This window comes from Monodelphis domestica, chromosome 7 (assembly GCF_027887165.1).
Source record: "Monodelphis domestica isolate mMonDom1 chromosome 7, mMonDom1.pri, whole genome shotgun sequence".
In the NCBI taxonomy this organism is placed as follows: Eukaryota; Metazoa; Chordata; class Mammalia; order Didelphimorphia; family Didelphidae; genus Monodelphis; species Monodelphis domestica.
Genome location: NC_077233.1, coordinates 93,748,628 through 93,766,163, shown reverse-complemented (window position 1 = coordinate 93,766,163; position 17,536 = coordinate 93,748,628). Strand labels below are relative to the sequence as shown.

Here is a 17,536-nt window from a genome sequence, read left to right as displayed (position 1 = left end):
TCCTGCGGTCACAATTTACTCATCCACTCTTTTATCTACTACAATTTAAGTCTTCTGTTATTTTAACTCCTACAATTTACTGCCTCAACTATTTTAACTATTACAGTCAATACCATATATTGGCTCCAAGCCAGAAGAGTGGTAAGGGCTAGGCAATGGGGGCCAAGTGACTTGCCCAGGGTCACACAGCTGGGAAGTATCTGAGGCCAGATTTGAACCTAGGACCTCCCGTCTCTAGGCCTGACTCTCAATCCACTGAGCCACCCAGCTGCCCCAGTCCATTTTTTTAAGTTGTTTTTTTTTTTGAAAATTCAAATATATTTTATTTCCCTAATTACATGTAATAACAATTTTCAACATGGTTTCCCAAAATTATAAGATCAAAATTGTCTACCTCCCTTCTTCCAATCCATAGGGTCAAAGATGGTAAGCAATTCGATCTGGGTTATACATGTATTATCATGAAAATATACTTCCATATTGGTCATTGTTGTAAGAGAATACTCACATAAAACCCAAATTTCCAAATAAACGGTGAAAGATAGTATATGTGTTTGTTTGTTTTAGGTATAAGATTGGGATGGTCCTCTCCTTTATTTGCTAAAATTTTTTTTCAATTATTTATTTATTTAATTTAGAATATTTTCCCATGGTAACATGATTCATATTCTTTCCCTCTCCTCTTCTCTACCCCCTCCTGTAGCCAACGAACAATTCCACTGGGTTTTACATGTGTCATTGATCAATATTTCCATATTATTAATATTTGCAATAGAGTGACCATTTAGAATCTATGTCCCCAATCATATCCCCATCGAACCATGTGATCAAGGAAATGTTTTTCTTCTGCATTTGTATTCCCACAGTTCTTCCTCTGGATGTGGATAGTGCTCTTTCTCATAAGTCCCTCAGAATTGTCCTGGATCATTGCATTGCTGCTAGTAGAGAAGTCCATTACATTCGATTGTGTCACAGCGTATCAGTCTCTGTGTACAAGGTTCTTCTGGTTCTGCTCCTTTCACTCTGCATCAGTTCCTGGAAGTTGTTCCAGTTCACATGGAATTCCTCCAGTTCATTATTCCTTTGAGCACAATAGTATTCCATCACCAACAGATACCACAATTTGTTCAGTCATTCCCTAATCAATGAACACCCTCTCATTTTCCAATTTTTTGCCACCACAAAGAGCGCAGCTATAAATATTTTGTACATGTATTTTTCCTTATTATCTCTTTTGGGGTACAAACCCAGCAGTGGTATGGCTGGGTCAAAGGCAAGCATTCTTTTAAAGCCCTTTGCACATAGTTCCAAGTTGCCTTCCAGAATGATTAGATCAATTCATAACTCCACCAGCAATACATCAGTATCCCAATTTTGCCACATCCTCTCCAACATTTATTACTTTCCTTTGTTGTCATATTAGTCAATCTGCTAGGTGTGTAATGGTACCTCAGAGTTGTTTTGATTTGCATTTCTCTAATTATAAGAGATTTAGAACACTTTTTAAAAAATCTTTTAACTTTTTTTAAATTTTTCACCAATTACATGTAATAAATTTCCAATCAGGTTTTCCTAAGGTACATGATAGAATTTACCTCCCTTCCTCCCTACCCTTCCCCCTCCCAGTGCTGACAGGCAATTCAATCTGGGTTATACATGTATTAAAAGATAGTATGTTTTGATCTGCATATGATTCCAACAGTTCTTCTGGAGGTGAATAGTGTTTTTTTTTCATCAGTCCCTCAGAATTGTCTTGGATCATTGCATTGCTGAGGGTAGCTAAATCTTTCACAGTTGATCATTACACAATTTTGCTGTTACTGTGTACAATGTAAAGATAGTATTTTTATTACAATACAAAAAAAAATTATATAGGAGTTTAAGGCTTTGAACTTGAAAGGAGTCTAGCAATAGACCCTGCAGACATTAATATGGTGCTTTATGATCTTTTATGTCACTTAATCCATACAAAGACTCTATGAAGTAGGTACTTAAAGTATTGTTATTCTAGTTTTATAGAGAAGGAAACAGGCTCAGAGAGGTTAAGTGCCTTGCCTATGGCCAAACAGCTAATAAGTGGCAGAGGAAGATTTGAACTTAGATTTTCCTCTCTCTAGATTCAGCACTTAATCCACTATGCCATGCTGTCTAATTTATAAATAACCTCAGAGAGGTCAAGGTTACATAGTAAATGGTAGAGATGGGGCTTAATTTAGGTCTTCTGACTCTAAATTGATTTCTTTTTCTACTATCCTATGACCAATTAGGAATGGAGGTAGGTTAGGTTGGTCCTTTAGTGAGAGTTTAGGAGACAAATTGACAGCCTGATCATTACACTGATGTCCATTATATATATATCCACAATATACATCAGATAGATGATAGGTAGGTAGATATAGATATATTTAAACTTTTACTTTCCATCTTAGAATCAGTACTAAGTATTGTTTCCAAGGCAGAAGAGCGGGAACGGCTAGGCAACTGAGATTAAGTGACTTGTCCAGGCTCACATGGCTAGGAAGTGTCTGAGGCCAAATTTGAACCTGGGACCTCCCATTTCTAAGGTCTAACTCTCTACCAACTGAACCACCTAACTGCCCTTTCTATGACATATTTAAAGAACCAAAGAAAGACACATGGTGTTGGGTGGGTCTTTCAGGAAAGACTTATGAAAAGGCACAAATAAAATTGCACAGAGTAATTAAAGATGGAAGGAATGCAACAGGGACATATGGAGGGAGCAAACAAGCCAGTGACATCAGACATCTGTAGTATAAATACCTTAGAAGTCGCATTAAAAAGTGGGGGAGCCATCTGTTCAGAGATAATTATAGCAGCATTATTTATCATTACAAAAAATTAGAACAACCCAGATGCTCAATGACATAGGGATGATTGAATAAACTATGGCAGGTATATCAGTGCAATGTAACTATATTCAAAACAATTAATATGATTTGATTTGAAGAATAAAAACAAATATGGAAAGGCCTACATGAAATGTGAAATAAAGAAAGCAGATAACCATCGTCTATCCACTGCCAACAATAATATGACAGGTAGATCACAGGTCTAGGGGTATAAAGGTATAAGGACAAACAGGGAGCTATTGATAAGTTGTTTGGGCCTTTTGTATATTGAAATGCTTTTTCTCAGATATAAAGTTCCCATAATTCCAGAGGACTGATGATGAAGAATGCTCCTTATCTCTCAACGAAGAGGTGATGGACACGATATGCAGAATGAGACATACCTCTTTGGACATGACTGCTGTGAGAGCCAATTTTGCCCAACTCTACATATTTATTACAAGGCTTTTGTTTTTGTTTTTGTTTTCTTAGGAGGAAAGTTAGGGAAAAGGAGGAGAAAGTAAATGCTTCTTAGTTGCAAAAATAAAATTTTAAATGTAGCTAGTTGTCAAAAGATATGAACAGGCAATTCTCAGAAGAATTTAAAACTACCTGTACTCATATGAAGAAATGCTCCAAATCACTACCGATTAGAGAAATGCAAATTAAAACAACTCTGAGATACCACCTTATACCGATTGGATTGCCTAATATATTACAACCAGAAAGGAAAATGATATTGGAGGAGATATGGGAAATTGGGACATTAATGTCCTGTTGGTGGAAGTATGAACTGAGATAACCGTTGTGAAGATCAATATGGAACTAGTCCCAAAGGGCCACAAAGCTATGTATAGTCTTTGATGCAGCAATACCATGACTGGGTCTGTAACACTAAGAGATCAGAGATAAGGGAAATGAGCCTAGAAAAGTATTTTAGCAGTTTTCTTTTTTTTTAGTGACAAAGAATTGGAAAGTAAAGGTACATCCATCAGTTATAGAATGCCTGAAGAAGTTGTAGTAAATGATTGTAAAGGAAAATTACTTTCACCATAAGAAATGATGAGCAGTTTCAGAAAGACCTGGAAAGATTTATATGAACTGATGCAAAGTAAAGTTAGTGAAACCAGGAGAACAATGTATATAGTAACAGAAATATTGTGTGATGATCAATTGTGAAGAACTAAATTATTTTCAGCAAAACAAGGTTACAGGAAAACCCCTAAGGACTCATGATAAAAAATTCTCTCCACAGCCAAAGAAGGAACGATTAGAATTTGTAATCAAAGCACTCTATCTTTCACTTTATTTCCTTCATGACTTTTTTATTATATATGTGGTAATATGTATAAGACTATTTACCCTCAGGGAGGGGGGGAGAATCTGAATTGCAAAATGTCAGAAAACAATTGTTGAAAATTGTTTCTTCAGGTAATTGGAAAAAATAAAATTCAATTAAAATAAAATGTAGCTAGTTGTAAGTACATGTTTGATTGGTTCTGTTGGTGTTTAAAGATAAGTTTTTTAATGCATTTAAAAATACTACAAAAAGGAAGAAAAGAACATCAATGAAACATTAAAAAATATACAGAAGAAAATACAGAAGAAAGTTGAAGAAAGATCACAAGGGGACCCAGACAAGTAGTGAAGTGTTAATACTATTATATTTATTTATTTAGTACATTTCTCTCTTATTTATTATGTTCTTAGCAAAAACCACTGCTAGACTTCAAAGAGATTCATGGTTTTGTATATCATATTTTTTTCTATTCTTTGAATATAGAAATGGCTAAGTTTGTAGTATTTTAAAAGTTCATGATAAAAAAGTTTGCAAAAGGAAAAAAAATACCAATTTCAGTACTTCAAGGATCACTGGCATCAGTCCTTTTCCCATGGAAGTGAATTACTGCCTCACCATGCCCACAGAAGATACTTTTCCTCAATTGCTCCAGCCAAAACAATTCATCTTCTGGTGGTCAGTTGTCTGATGATGAGCCTCTGCATGCCTAATTAGTCTGGTTCTCAAAAACTAGTAAGGGCCCTAAGTCAAATCCTTTCTAGGTTGACAGGGCCTCCCAGAGTTGGCACTCTCCTCAAAGACTCTTCAGGAGTCCAAACTCCAGAGAGGTATGAGGAAGACAATAAGAGTGGTGTTATTTTTTTCAAAACTTATTCATGTTGGGGAGCAGCTGGGTAGTTCAGTGGATGGAGAGCCAATCCTAGAGTCAGGAGGTCCTGGGTTCAAATCTGACCTCAGATACTTCCCAGCTGTGTGACCCTGGGCAAGTCACTTAATCCCCATTGCCTAGCCCTTACCACTCTTCTACCTTGGAACCAATACACAGTATTAACTCCAAGATGGAAGGTGAGGGTTTAAAAAACAAAACAAAACTCATTCACATCTATTTTCACCTCATAACAGTTCTATGAATAGGGAAGGATAAGGTTGACATCATAGTCAGGGATTAGAGGAACTCTAGGAACAGTGAGTGAGCCAACAGTACAACAGTAAAACAGTGGCAGGCAGCTAGTAGTTATCTGATCTATCTTTATGGATACACAGACATAGAGTGAAGGGGAGAGATGTAAGGAGAGGGCAAGATCGGGGCTTATTGCTGGAAGTAAAAAATCAAGAAGCATCTAAGTGGGTCAGTGGAGAGAGGGATAGGCCTAGAGTGACAGACTATGGCAAAGAAGGGCCAACCATGGCACTACAAATATGTATGCAAATCTTGCCTTGGCCCACACAGGCAAGATTCTTGCTTGTCGTGTAAGTAATAGTAATAGTAATAGACATAGTAAGAAATAGAAAACTACTCCTTTTCCATAAAATGTGTTGATTCATTTTAGAATATTGTACAGACTTTTAAGACTTAAGGTTCTTGCCTTATTCATCTGCATCATGGTCATTATTATTTAAAACGTATCCCCATTTTGCAGATGAATTAACTGAAATTCAAAGAAATTATTCAATTTCATATAGACTTGTAGATTTGGAGTTAGACATTACCTTAAGAAACAGATGGGTCATTTCTATTTCTATTGATCCCTGACTCAACTTAAACTCCCATATATACATTTTTGATTCAATAGCACCATTGGAAATATCCCCTTTTCAAATGAAGTATCATGTAATCCACTTTCCTCATTAAAAAAGTAAGGAAACCAAGGCCTCAGGGAGACCAAAGGTTTTGCTCAAGATAATTACTAGAGTAAGTAGCAGATCTGGGGTTTGAAGCCAAGTCATCTGATTCCAAATTCAGTACTCCATCATTGTACTCCATCTCCTAACAGGGAAGAAGTAGTAGATGATGAGGCATGGCTATATAGAAAATGGACCCCAGCATTCTTTGCATTGTACAATGGCTCTTTTGTGACCCCTTCTCCTGGAATCAGACCCAATTATTAATTACAGTCCCACAATATTTAACAATTAATGTCAGATTTTTATAGTCTAAAGCTTTTGGGTATGCATTGATATTAGGGCTAATGGATATTGTAAATTTATCCTTCAAAATCCACTGGTTACATGTACTTCAAGTCCAAGAAAGAAGGAAAAAGAAAGGGAAAAAATTAAATATCCTTATTGCAAATTAAAAGGAAAAAAATACAAAATTCATGTGTTAGCCAAAACAGTGTCCACTTGTCTATGGACTTTTATCTCCAATGCATGTGACAGGATACAGTCAATCAGTGTTGATAGAAGGTACTTGTTTTATGTGTGAGCAATGAATCTAAGAGTCTTTCTCTCCAATTTTGATAGCTGTTGAGTGGTTAACAGTACTTGAAACAGACCTTCCCAGGCACGCTGAGTTGCTCCAGTGTGCTAGCAGTTCCTTATGTATACCTTGTCTCCTGGGTTTAGGTCATGAAGTGAGAAGTCTATAAGTCCTGCTTGTACTGCAGCTCTGGATTCATGGAGTTCTTGCAATTTGCTCGGTAAGTCCTGTATATATATGAAGCAATAGAAGTGTCCCCCCAAAGTAATGATGTGTATGCAGGAGAAAAAAGGTTTAGCCTATATTAGGGGGATGTCCAAAAAAACCTCTCAAATGGTGAGATGTGTAGATCTCCCCTGGGCCTGCTTAGAAGATAAAATAGAACTAGAAGGAGAACTTCTGGCCATTGTAAATGAGTCTCAGTGCACAATTTTCCAGTCATAGTCTTAAGATCTCTATTCCTTCTTTCAATTTGGCCTGGGCTCTGTGATGATGTGGTATATGGAAATTGGGATTGATCCCCAAACAAGAATAAATCTGTGGCAAAACCAAATCAGTAAAATGAGTTCTCTGTATCAATTCATGCTGACAGGCCAAAGCAAGGAATAACTTCTTTTAAGAGCACCTTGGCAACAAAAGCTACTGTGGCTCAGGCGCTAGGAAACACTTCATATAGGGGTCCATCCAGCGGTCCCTCTGAGGATCCCAGGTCTCTGCCCAGATGTGACATCATAGTCGGAATGAGATGAGACACCGTGCATTCAACCCATGTATGCAAGCATCACACACAGTGCTCTGCCATAGTATCGTGGTTCATTTATTATATAGGTTTTTTGGTACATACACACAATCAATCTTCTACATGTATGACATTCTACAATTTGATTGGATATTATTAAATCACCTAAACGACACTCTTGTGATATTACTACAACAGAATTCTGTGATCATTTACTAGGTTTCTACAACACTCTGTGATAGATATGATTAATGTGAATAAAGTCATTTGTAGGCTAGTACCCCTTAAACTGCTGAGAGGATCATTGTGCTTTTGGTCAGCTTCTATCCATCATAATTGCTTGGGAGATGAACAACAAAACATATTTGTATCTAGGTGTGAAGACTTAAAGCAGACCACTTTTGGGGTTTTCCTCAATTTACAAGTTCTGTTTTTCTTGTGTTACTTTGAAGTGCCTAGCAATGCTGCTTGGCTTCTGTTCCAACAAATTCATTGGAGTATGGTAACTGTAGGAAAAGATTCATTATAGTACTCAAGCTTTTGGCTGATATTTATTGTAGGGCCTTGGAGTGTGTCTTGTGCTTGAGAAAGGAGGGGTCATGGGCAGTAATTTGGGGTTTAATTCTATAATTGCAATCTTTTCAGGGTAATAACCTAGGGGGCTTAAAGTAGGGTACATATTTATTGATCCTATAAGTATTTGCTCTCATATTATTTCTCCTGTATTAGGGAGAGAATAAATAATAATCATAAGAAGTCCATTAGTGGGGAAAATTTGGGGAGAGAAGTCACAGAAGGGGATCAGCAGGGGGCCCTCATTCTGGGGTCTGCTTTGCTGACCTTCCTTCCTTGGACCATGACCTTGTCAACCAGTTGGGGTATGATGAACTCTGGCAGCTTCTGGCCATCTGGTCAGTTGATCCACTATTACTAGACAAATTTATAATATCCAGCCTTTGGCATTGTGATGAAGACAATTTGCAGATGTTCAAAACATGTGTAAGAGAGGACGTCCACCAAAAGATTTTCCACAAAAAGCATGATGATTATATGTTTGGCAGATGGGGCAGGCTGCACACACTTTAGAGGCTATGGTAGTCATACCAGGGGCTATCCATACTCTTTTAACAGAGTCTACAATGCCCTAGATACCAAAGTGACCATTTTTATGAACAGATAAGCATATTTGGTGATAAAAACTTCTAGGGAATAGGGGTTTTCCTTCAGATGACACACATACTCCATAGATCTGTTTTGCTTTAATCTTTTGTTTCCATTTTTTTCCACTTCTTATTCCTTATAAAGGGATAAATTTGAATTGTTAGTAGTTGTCAAAGTTAAAATTAATTCAAGTCCTTCTAAGGCAGATAGCTTTGCCATAGTATCTGCTTGGTGGTTTCTTCTAGAGACAGGGTCAGTTCTACCTGTATGGGCAGAGCAAAGAACTACAGCTAGGGCTTCAGGTAGCTAGAGAGCAGAAAGAACTTTAATAATTTCTGCATTTGTGAAACATTTTCCAGCTGAGGTTAAAAACCCCCTTTGGAGCCAAAATGTGGATGAGCCCCATTTTGTGTATTTTGGTGTGGATCATGATTTGCCTCATTTGGATTTTTTGGAATTTGGAATTTCTATAATTGCTTCTAATTCTAATATTTCTAATTACCTGATTCCACTTCCTACAGTTCATCATTGCATGACCCCTTTTTCCACAGAAGCAACACATTAATGGTTGATTTGTGGATTCCTGCAAAGGGGATATGGTCACTCTTTGACTTGCTTTTTTTTTTTCAAGTTTTTCAGTTAAAATTTTTATTTCTTTCCTCATTGCCTCCACTAAGTCAGTGTAATCTTCATCTTTCTTTTCATGGCTATTAAAAAAACAAACTGTTACACTTCTTAATTCCTCAAGATCCATATTATTCCAGTTTGGGCAGTTAGTCTTAAAATAGTCTTTGAAGACCTTACAACAGTTGTTTACAAACTGTATTCTTATTTCCCTGACATTCCTTTCTCTGGAAAGATCCAAGTCTAAATGTCTACCTCCCAGTTCAATAAGCTGATCCATAAATTGGGAGGGATTTTCATCATTGTTTTGCTCTAGATTGTCAAATTTAGTCCAGAATCTCTTAATGTCTTGTGGAGAGAAAGGTGTTTTAGGTCTAATGTTTACTTAAGTTTCTTAGTTTATTATAAGTGAGAACATCCCTTGGGCCTTTAATTGAATTGTCTTCAATTACTGTTGCTTGGCTTTTTGTTTGGATTGCAATGGAATAGGTAAGGGGATGGGGAGGAGTGATAGAGGCAGGGAGAGAGATAGGCCAGATTGGGGAGATGTAGGTCGGGTAGGGATCATTTGGGTGGAGTGAGAGATAGTTAGAATAGGGGGAGGGATGTGTCAGACTGGACGGGAAATGCAACTGCATTGGACCAGAGAGGAAATAGATTGAACAGGGCAGGAAACAGATTGGACAGAGTGAGGCAGAGACTGAATAGGCTTAGATTTTTCCAGTTTTTTTTCTCAAGATATTCTCTCTGACCCTTGAGATTAATCAAGCTATCTATCTGAAGGAATAAACTGCAAGATATCCTATTTGCATAAGCAACAGTACCAAACAAAGCCATTCTAAAACTGTGAGCTGTTCAAACTCAATAATGTTCTCCAGGAACAGGAGCTGTTTGGCATAGGCTGGAAACCATTCTTTCAGAGTGTGGGCCATGCTTTTCAACACCATATTCAGATGCCTACTCATTTTTAAATGTTAACTATTAAATTTCCTACAATTCTACTTCCTGTCCATAGGTGATGCTACCCTAGTATGTACTGGTTAGGGGCTAGTCTCACAAGGTTAGTGGGTGGGGTGATTTCAAAGACTTTAGAGAAAAAAAATTGTTGTAAATACAAACATGCCCTAATTAACTAGCCTTTCTATGGCTGGTGGCTAAAATACTTAGAGGCTAAAATTGGGAGGGAAGGCAAGAAAATGGAAAAGCTTTCTATTTTAGGCAAAATAAAACACATTTTCTTGTGATGAAAACCCTCAGGGTACAGCCTAAATTTTAGCTAAGAGGTTTGAAAGTTTTCTTTCTTTTCCTCCCCCCTAGAGCTTGCACAGTCATGTGGGCAGGGAGCCACTTTGCTGAGCTGGTCTGAGAGGGCAAAAAGGGTTTGGGTATAGGGCACAGGCTGTGGGCTGCTGGGATTTTTCTTTTAGTAGGCTCTGAAAACTACTCAAGAGTTAAGGGAGCAGTTTTAGTTATTTTTACTGCTGCTTTTTCTGACTACTCTCCCTAGTATTCCACCTCCCACTTAAGCTAATAGACACATGGGGGTTCAGGAAACAGGAAGGAGCTGATTTCCAGAAGCAAGATAAGGCTAAACTTTGTTAATCTACCATAATAATTTATACCTTCTAATAACAAAAAAGCTGAGCTGAACTTAATTTCCTCCAATACTCTGGAATTCTGGGCTGTGAGACAGTAGTTTGTGGGGGAGTGGTAGTTTCCCTTGGGGGGGGGGGAAGAAAGCATCCCCCCCAAGTGAAAGTCCTGAGGGGGCTGATTGTTGCTAAAAAACACCTGGCTTATCTGGCAGCTGCAAGCATTCAGCTATTCTCAGTAAAAAGGGGGGGGGGGCAAGAAATTTAGGACTTGCCCCTTCATGCAGGAAACAGACCAACACCTGTAGTTTCTGTCTAATCTTTTTAAAACTGCTCTACCAACTGAGTGGAGTAAGAGCTCCAAATTCCAGAATTTAGCTACTAAAGACCTGACTTAAGGAGAGTAAAAAGTAAAGAAAATTGAAGATTGAGGGTAATAGTCAAACCTTTGTGCTCTCCCAAATGTAATGATTAAAAATAGGTTTGACTAATATAAGAATTTTAAAAGTTATTGTGGTCACCGTTTACAAAATTAATTCTCAAGTCAAAATAGCTGTTAGTAGCTTTTAAGAATTTAGTTTAATAGAGATAGAGTAAAAGAGAAAGATGTAGGAAAGTAAAAAATATCGCCTAGCTAGATACCCTATAATTGCCGCCCGAAGAAGTCCAGCTCGCCACCCAGCAAGGGCTCCCTTAAGTCCTGATCTCTATGTGGAGTCATGATAGTCTCTTACACCAGAAGTCCCAGTGGTGTCTTCAGCCAAGTGTTCCAACAACACAAGCCTCTTCCTTCAGCTCCAATCACTCACCAAGCAAGCCTCTCCAGCTCAGAAAGCTCCAACCCAGAACGAGTCCATGAGAAAAGTCTCTCCAGAAATTCTCAAAAGTGACCTAAAAGTGTGTCCAAGACTATGTTTGGTCTTGCCTTTTATACCCCTTTTTCCGCATCACTTCCTGTCTCTCCCTCTCCTCACAGGAACCAATCACAGCCTTTCAATTGTCTAGTTAGAGGTGCAAACTTTTTTAGTGACTTGTGAACTGTTTTACTTAGTGACTTACTAAGTGTTAAGTAGGGGTACTTTAAATTCTTGATTCATTAAATAAAAGGTTGCTGATTAAATTAAAAATAAACAAAGAAAGTTGAATTCTCTCTTCACCTACTGCATTAGTCCCATTTTGGAATGAAATATTTTGGTTTCTTTACTAGAATGGGGAAGGGAATAATTTACAGAGGCTTGGACAGTGGTTCTCAGTATTAGAAAATACAAGCAGTGCAGAATGTGGAGAGGGTCAGGGCAGTTGGGAAAGAGTTAGGGTGATCTCCCCTTAAAACACTTAGGTATCTAAACCAAAGTCCCATAGTAACAGATCATAGTATATTAAAGGATAGCATAATTTGGATTAGGAGCCAAAAGACCCGAGTTCTGATCCTACCTCTGCCATCAGTTGGCCATTTAGTCTTGGACAAGTCTTCTCTGGGCCTCCATTCCCTCCTCTACAGAGCTTTTTGCTCTTATATTCATAGCCATCATTCCATTGTACCGTATTGGGAGGTGTCATCTGCAAGATGAGGGTGTTAGTAAAAATGATTTCTAAGATTTCTTTCAGCTCTGGATGCCTGTATTTTCCTCTTTGGATTATAAAATCATAGAACCACACCTTCACACTGCAGAGCAATCATGTTATTGTCATCCATAAAGTTACTCTTATTTTTTTATAAAATGAAAGAGGGATGGGAATGTGAAATTAAGGCCTGGAGAGGGTTTTTTTAAAACCCATATCTTCTTAGAATTGATATAAGTATTGGTTCCAAGGCAGAAAAAGATAAGAGCTAGGCAATTAGGGTTAAATGATTTGCCCAGGGTCACACAACAACGAGGTCATATTTGAACTCAGGTTCTCCTAATCTGAGACCTGGCCCTTTATCCACTTAACCACCTAGCTGCCATCTGTAGAGAGTTTATGAGTTTAGATGAAGGAAAATGAGGATTTTTAAAAAAGGAACTTATAAGAAGCCTCTTGGTAGCTAGAAAATCATTAGAGCTTAAAATGGCCCTAAGACCCTTGGAATGCCCTATGGAGTACATAAAATAGTAAAACTGCATTTCTTTAATACATAATAACTCGGGTACTCATGTTGCACTTTTCTAATCTACTCCAGTTAAATTTTCCTCTAAGTAGTAGTCCAGAGCATCCCTTATGAGGGTCACTAAAATCTAGGTCTGGGGACTTATCAATGACCATGACACAGTCAGTACAGTAAGATAGGTAACACTTCTAACATTAGTTTTAGGAACACAGCCAAAATTCAACTTCTTAAAGTCTGACAGTCTCATTTATAGAACAAGGAATGATCTTACTTGCTTTACCCCTGGTTGGGAGAAATAGATTTTTCACAAGCTAGAGAAACATGCCATGTTTTAGTTGTCTGAATGGAATGTTTATTGTAAATAGAGTTCCACACTTCCCAACAGCCTTCCATCTCAGAAAGACAAGTGTTATTTCACTGAAATTCTAAGAAGACAAAGACATGTTCAGAGAACCATAACTTTAATAAACAATTGCTGGGAGCAATTACATTTATATGTATAAACAATAGGATATCGCCAAGAGTGCCATGCCTCCTGTCTCTACTCAGCCTCCTTTAAGCTGATAGCCCAGGAAGTAAGCTCTGAAAAGATTTCCTGATGTTTTATTTCTCCCAAAGATGATCATTTGGAAAAATGATGTGCTGAGTAACAACTATTTAGAAGGATGTGCTAAATAATGAAAAGTGACATTTAACATCCAGTTGCTCTTGAAAATGGGCCTTGAGTCCTGTTTCCTAGGCGCAGCTTCAACAATGGCATTGGCAAAAGTCATGGCTCCATTTCTTTGAAGGGGATGCATACTCACAATATGGCAAAAAGGTAAGGACTAATCAATCAATCCACTGTTTTTGGAGCATTTGCTGGACTGGCATCTGCAATGGTTGCCAAATAAATGAGATTTCTGTGCAATACATGCTGGTACCTGTTGAGAGAAAAATTCATAAACTAAACCACAGGCAGAAAGTAGAGTTAGTTTCTAGAACTAGGGCAGTTCATAAAACTGTGGAAGGGGCACACTGGAGCTAGCCTGACACAAATGGGGTGATGCAAATGCTGCTATCATCTCCTTTAAAGGGATACCACCACATGGGCACAGGTGGAGTGGAAGGAGTCTCAGAGGACACCTAGTCCAAGTCTTTCACTTTACAGAGGAAATAAATACAGAGAGGGGAGATGACTTGCTTAGCATCACATAGCTATTAAGTGGAAGGGGTAGGACCTGACTCTCTCTCTCTCCTCAGAGCAGGTTTTGAGTTCAGGTTTTCATCTAAGAAAAACAACTGATGAACAAATTTTATTTAAGTCACTCACACAAACAGGGATAGGGTCTACTGAGGTGCAGATGCAGTAAGAATTCATTCATTGACAGGATACAGAATCTGGAGTCAGAGAAAATGGAATCTTATCTGTTACCTAACTTTCTATGTGATGTTGGGCATAAGATAGTATTCCACAGTCTCGGTTTTTTGAACTGTAAAATGAAGGGGTTAGACTAGGTGATCTCTAAAATCTCTTCTAGACCTAAATTCATAATACTTAAAAAAAAAAAGTGGCTTCCACTTCCCAGCCTTCTTAGGACAGACCTAATGGCAACTTACTGTGTGCACTCTGCAGCTCGTCCCTTGTTCTGATACTCCACAATGCACCGGATCAGCTGGTCATTTTCCTCCAGCAACTAAAAGACAGCAGAAACATTACATACTATCTATAGGGAATATGATTTCATTCAACAAAGTGATTAACCATCTATTGTGTGCTGGTACTGGGAGAGATTTAAAAAGAACAAAAATAGCATGAGATGTGCTATTTATAAGAAGTTCACTGTGGGGGGGGGAGATAAAACATGGATAGATACAAATAACATAAATTTTAAAAGATTAAATGCTTAGGACAGGTAAAAAAAGACAGCTGACATGTTAGGCATGGGACAGTGTAAGGAGTATTGGAATTGAATTCAGAGGGTCTAGGTTCAGGCATAATTCTTAAGATCTGTGAGACTGGGAAAAGTCACTGAACTTCTGACTGTTTCCATCTATCTAAAGTGAAGTTGGACCACATGATTTCTAAGGTCCTATTCAGCTCTAATTCCTATGATCCTTTAAAAGACATGTAATTTGGTACCAACAACATGGAAATGGGTTTGAATCAAGAACACATGTGATACCCAGTGGAATTGCACGTGGGCTATGGGGGGGGGGAGGGAAGAAAAGAAAATGATCTTTGTTTCCAATGAATAATGTTTGGAAATGACCAAATAAAAATAAATAAATGAATAAATGAATAAATAAAAGACATGTAATTTGGATTGAATTTAGGAAAGGAAAGAGTCCCTGCATGCCCATTTTCTAGATCTGTCAGTCTGGTGGAGATGCCTGGCTTCTGAACCCCAGGGGTTGTCTACCTTATTCTTTAACAGTGTCATACAACCATTCCCTACCACCTGGGACACTGACTTGACAGCCTTTAAAGATTAAGTTTCTATGTTCTCTAAAAATCCAGAACCTTCTCCAGCAAGCCAATTTTGCAACCATTTAGGGTTTTGCTTGGTATGGTTCCTTTTGGTAATGCTGGCCTAAGTGGCTCATTTCCAGTCATTTTTATTTATTTTTTGTTCTGGCTTTACTGTAGCAGGGGTCTCCAGGTTGCTTTCCCCCATCTGCCTTTCCCAAGGCTCTTCACACTTGCATTGGACATTCTAATTCCTGGACTTTGGTGAATTTCAACTGGCCAAGATCTCCCTTGAATCATAGATTGAGAGCTGCTTTAAGGGCCACAAGAGGTCATCTAATTCAATCCTCTCCTTTTAGAAGTGAGGATATCAAGAGCTGGTGAGGTTTTAATTGCCTTGCTCAAGAGTCACAAAAGTGATTGCAAATGCAGCATCCTTTCTACTGTACCCACTATGCTTCCCTTTATTGACAAAGATGCATTAACAAGTATCTATTATGTTCAGTCCTGTGAATTCCCCAATGGATCTGCTTCCTGTCCTCCATGAAATCTCTCATGATACAGATGGGGAATGAGTAAAATTGAGACAATCAAACAGCCACCAATACATAGACATATCTAACCAAATAATACGATCCAGGCACAATTAAATATATAAACAGCACTGGTGGATCTTACCTGTCCCAAGTATTTGGACCTATGCATTTCTATCGCTAATGTCAATCTCACTTCTCTATGGGGCTCTAAGTTCCTGGGGGTAAGGTCTGTCCAGGAATGACTCGAACCCATGCCAAAAGAACCAAATATGTTAGAAAACAGGGGGAAATGGAGGCTAGGAGACTAAAGAAGAACCTGCAAGACCTGGGGAAGAGGGGCACAGGATACAAAGCAAAGGGATAAAAACAACACCAACTAAAGTCACGGTATACAAATCTATGTTGCCATTTTACTCTAGATAAGACTTGGTTGCTTACACTGATGACCTCGAGTCTAGAGAAAACTAGATACAAACATGGATAATCAAACCACCTAATATAACATGATGAATGCATTTAAGGAGTTCAAAGTGATATACAAGTTCCAAAGAGGTTATTAGGCAAGGCAAGGAATGAGGGGAGGCTTCCTGGAAGAGGCAGCATTTGAATTATACTTTACAGAAGAAATAGGAATTCTGCAGTTTTACAAGTGGAAGGAGGATGTTTCCAGGCTTATAGTATAATGTGAGCAAAGGCCAGGAGGTAGGAGAACCAAGAGTATGTTGGGGGAGCCAAGCTTTTTGTTTAGCTTGAGTACCTGGAAGGGGTGAAGGGGAAGGAATCACATTCCTATCTCACTCATCCTACAACTCAGAGTTAACAAAATTTCCCGTCTCTAGCTTCCAGCCCCTACCGCCAGTCACATGCCCATTATTATAGTCCCGGGTGCAATTGCTTGAGGATGTGGCCTTCGACCACAAGCAGCACCTCACTTGTGATCCATGCCCCTCTCCAAAACCTCATCTCTTTAATGTAATAAAGCACTAACTGTTGGGCTCGGGAGGCCCACCGTCGAGCCTACCCTCCCTTCAGCGTCATTACCTAGGACCCTAAGTCTGTGCACACCCCGAGGCAATGGCCTTGGCCCCCCACTTCGGAATAGCTCTTTTCCTTCAAGGCTAGGCTCCCGGCCTGCGAGCTCCTTCTGGAGCTTTGGCTTTTCTCCAAAACTGTCTTGCCTCTCCCCAGCTGTCCAGGGCGCCCCCAAAGTATGGGGACAGGTTAAGTTGTAAACGCCTAGAACCGCACTGAGACTTTTGGAACACAACCCCCACGCCGTGCACGAGTATAAGCTTCCCACAAGCAAGGGCGGCTCCATGGACTTCATTTGGGTCGTAGCCGAACGCACCGCACAGCAGGCGCCTAACAGAGCCTCCGAAGCCCGCGGGCCCCTGACTTGGCCAGAAGGAAAGAGGAAAGGTGATTGTGGCTGTGGCGGCGCGTGGGGGCAGTGGAGCGAGGCAGGCCGGGGCCCGCGGGGAAGGAGAGAGGGAAAGCTATCCAGGGGGCAGCCCAGACTGGGCTCCAGGGCCCCGGATCTAGCCAGAGGTAGCTCCGGTGGAGAGGGAGGGAGCGGAGCCAACACTCGGAGACTCCAGCTGGCGCATGCGCAAGTCTTACCCGCTGGATGGTCTCCTGGTTCACTTCCGCCTTTCCCCTCAGCCGCTCTGGCACAAACGCCACCGACATGTCCGCATCCGAGCGGCTGTCCTCAGGAACTGTCGCGCACGCGTACGCACGCATGCAAACAGACGGGCACGCGGATTCTGCCCCGCCCT

The 17,536-nt window shown here is 39.4% G+C and overlaps 1 protein-coding gene across 1 annotated transcript; it reads right to left on the bottom strand.

Moving 5' to 3' along the window:
• Positions 1-13,217: 13,217 nt before the first annotated feature.
• Positions 13,218-17,536, bottom strand: SS18L2 (SS18 like 2). The gene is made up of 3 exons (XM_001377342.4): positions 17,379-17,536; positions 14,373-14,449; positions 13,218-13,696 (listed from the first exon to the last, which is right to left on the bottom strand). The coding sequence occupies exons 1-3, from the start codon at positions 17,499-17,501 to the stop codon at positions 13,609-13,611; spliced, it is 288 nt and encodes a 95-aa protein (XP_001377379.4). The 5' UTR covers positions 17,502-17,536; the 3' UTR covers positions 13,218-13,608.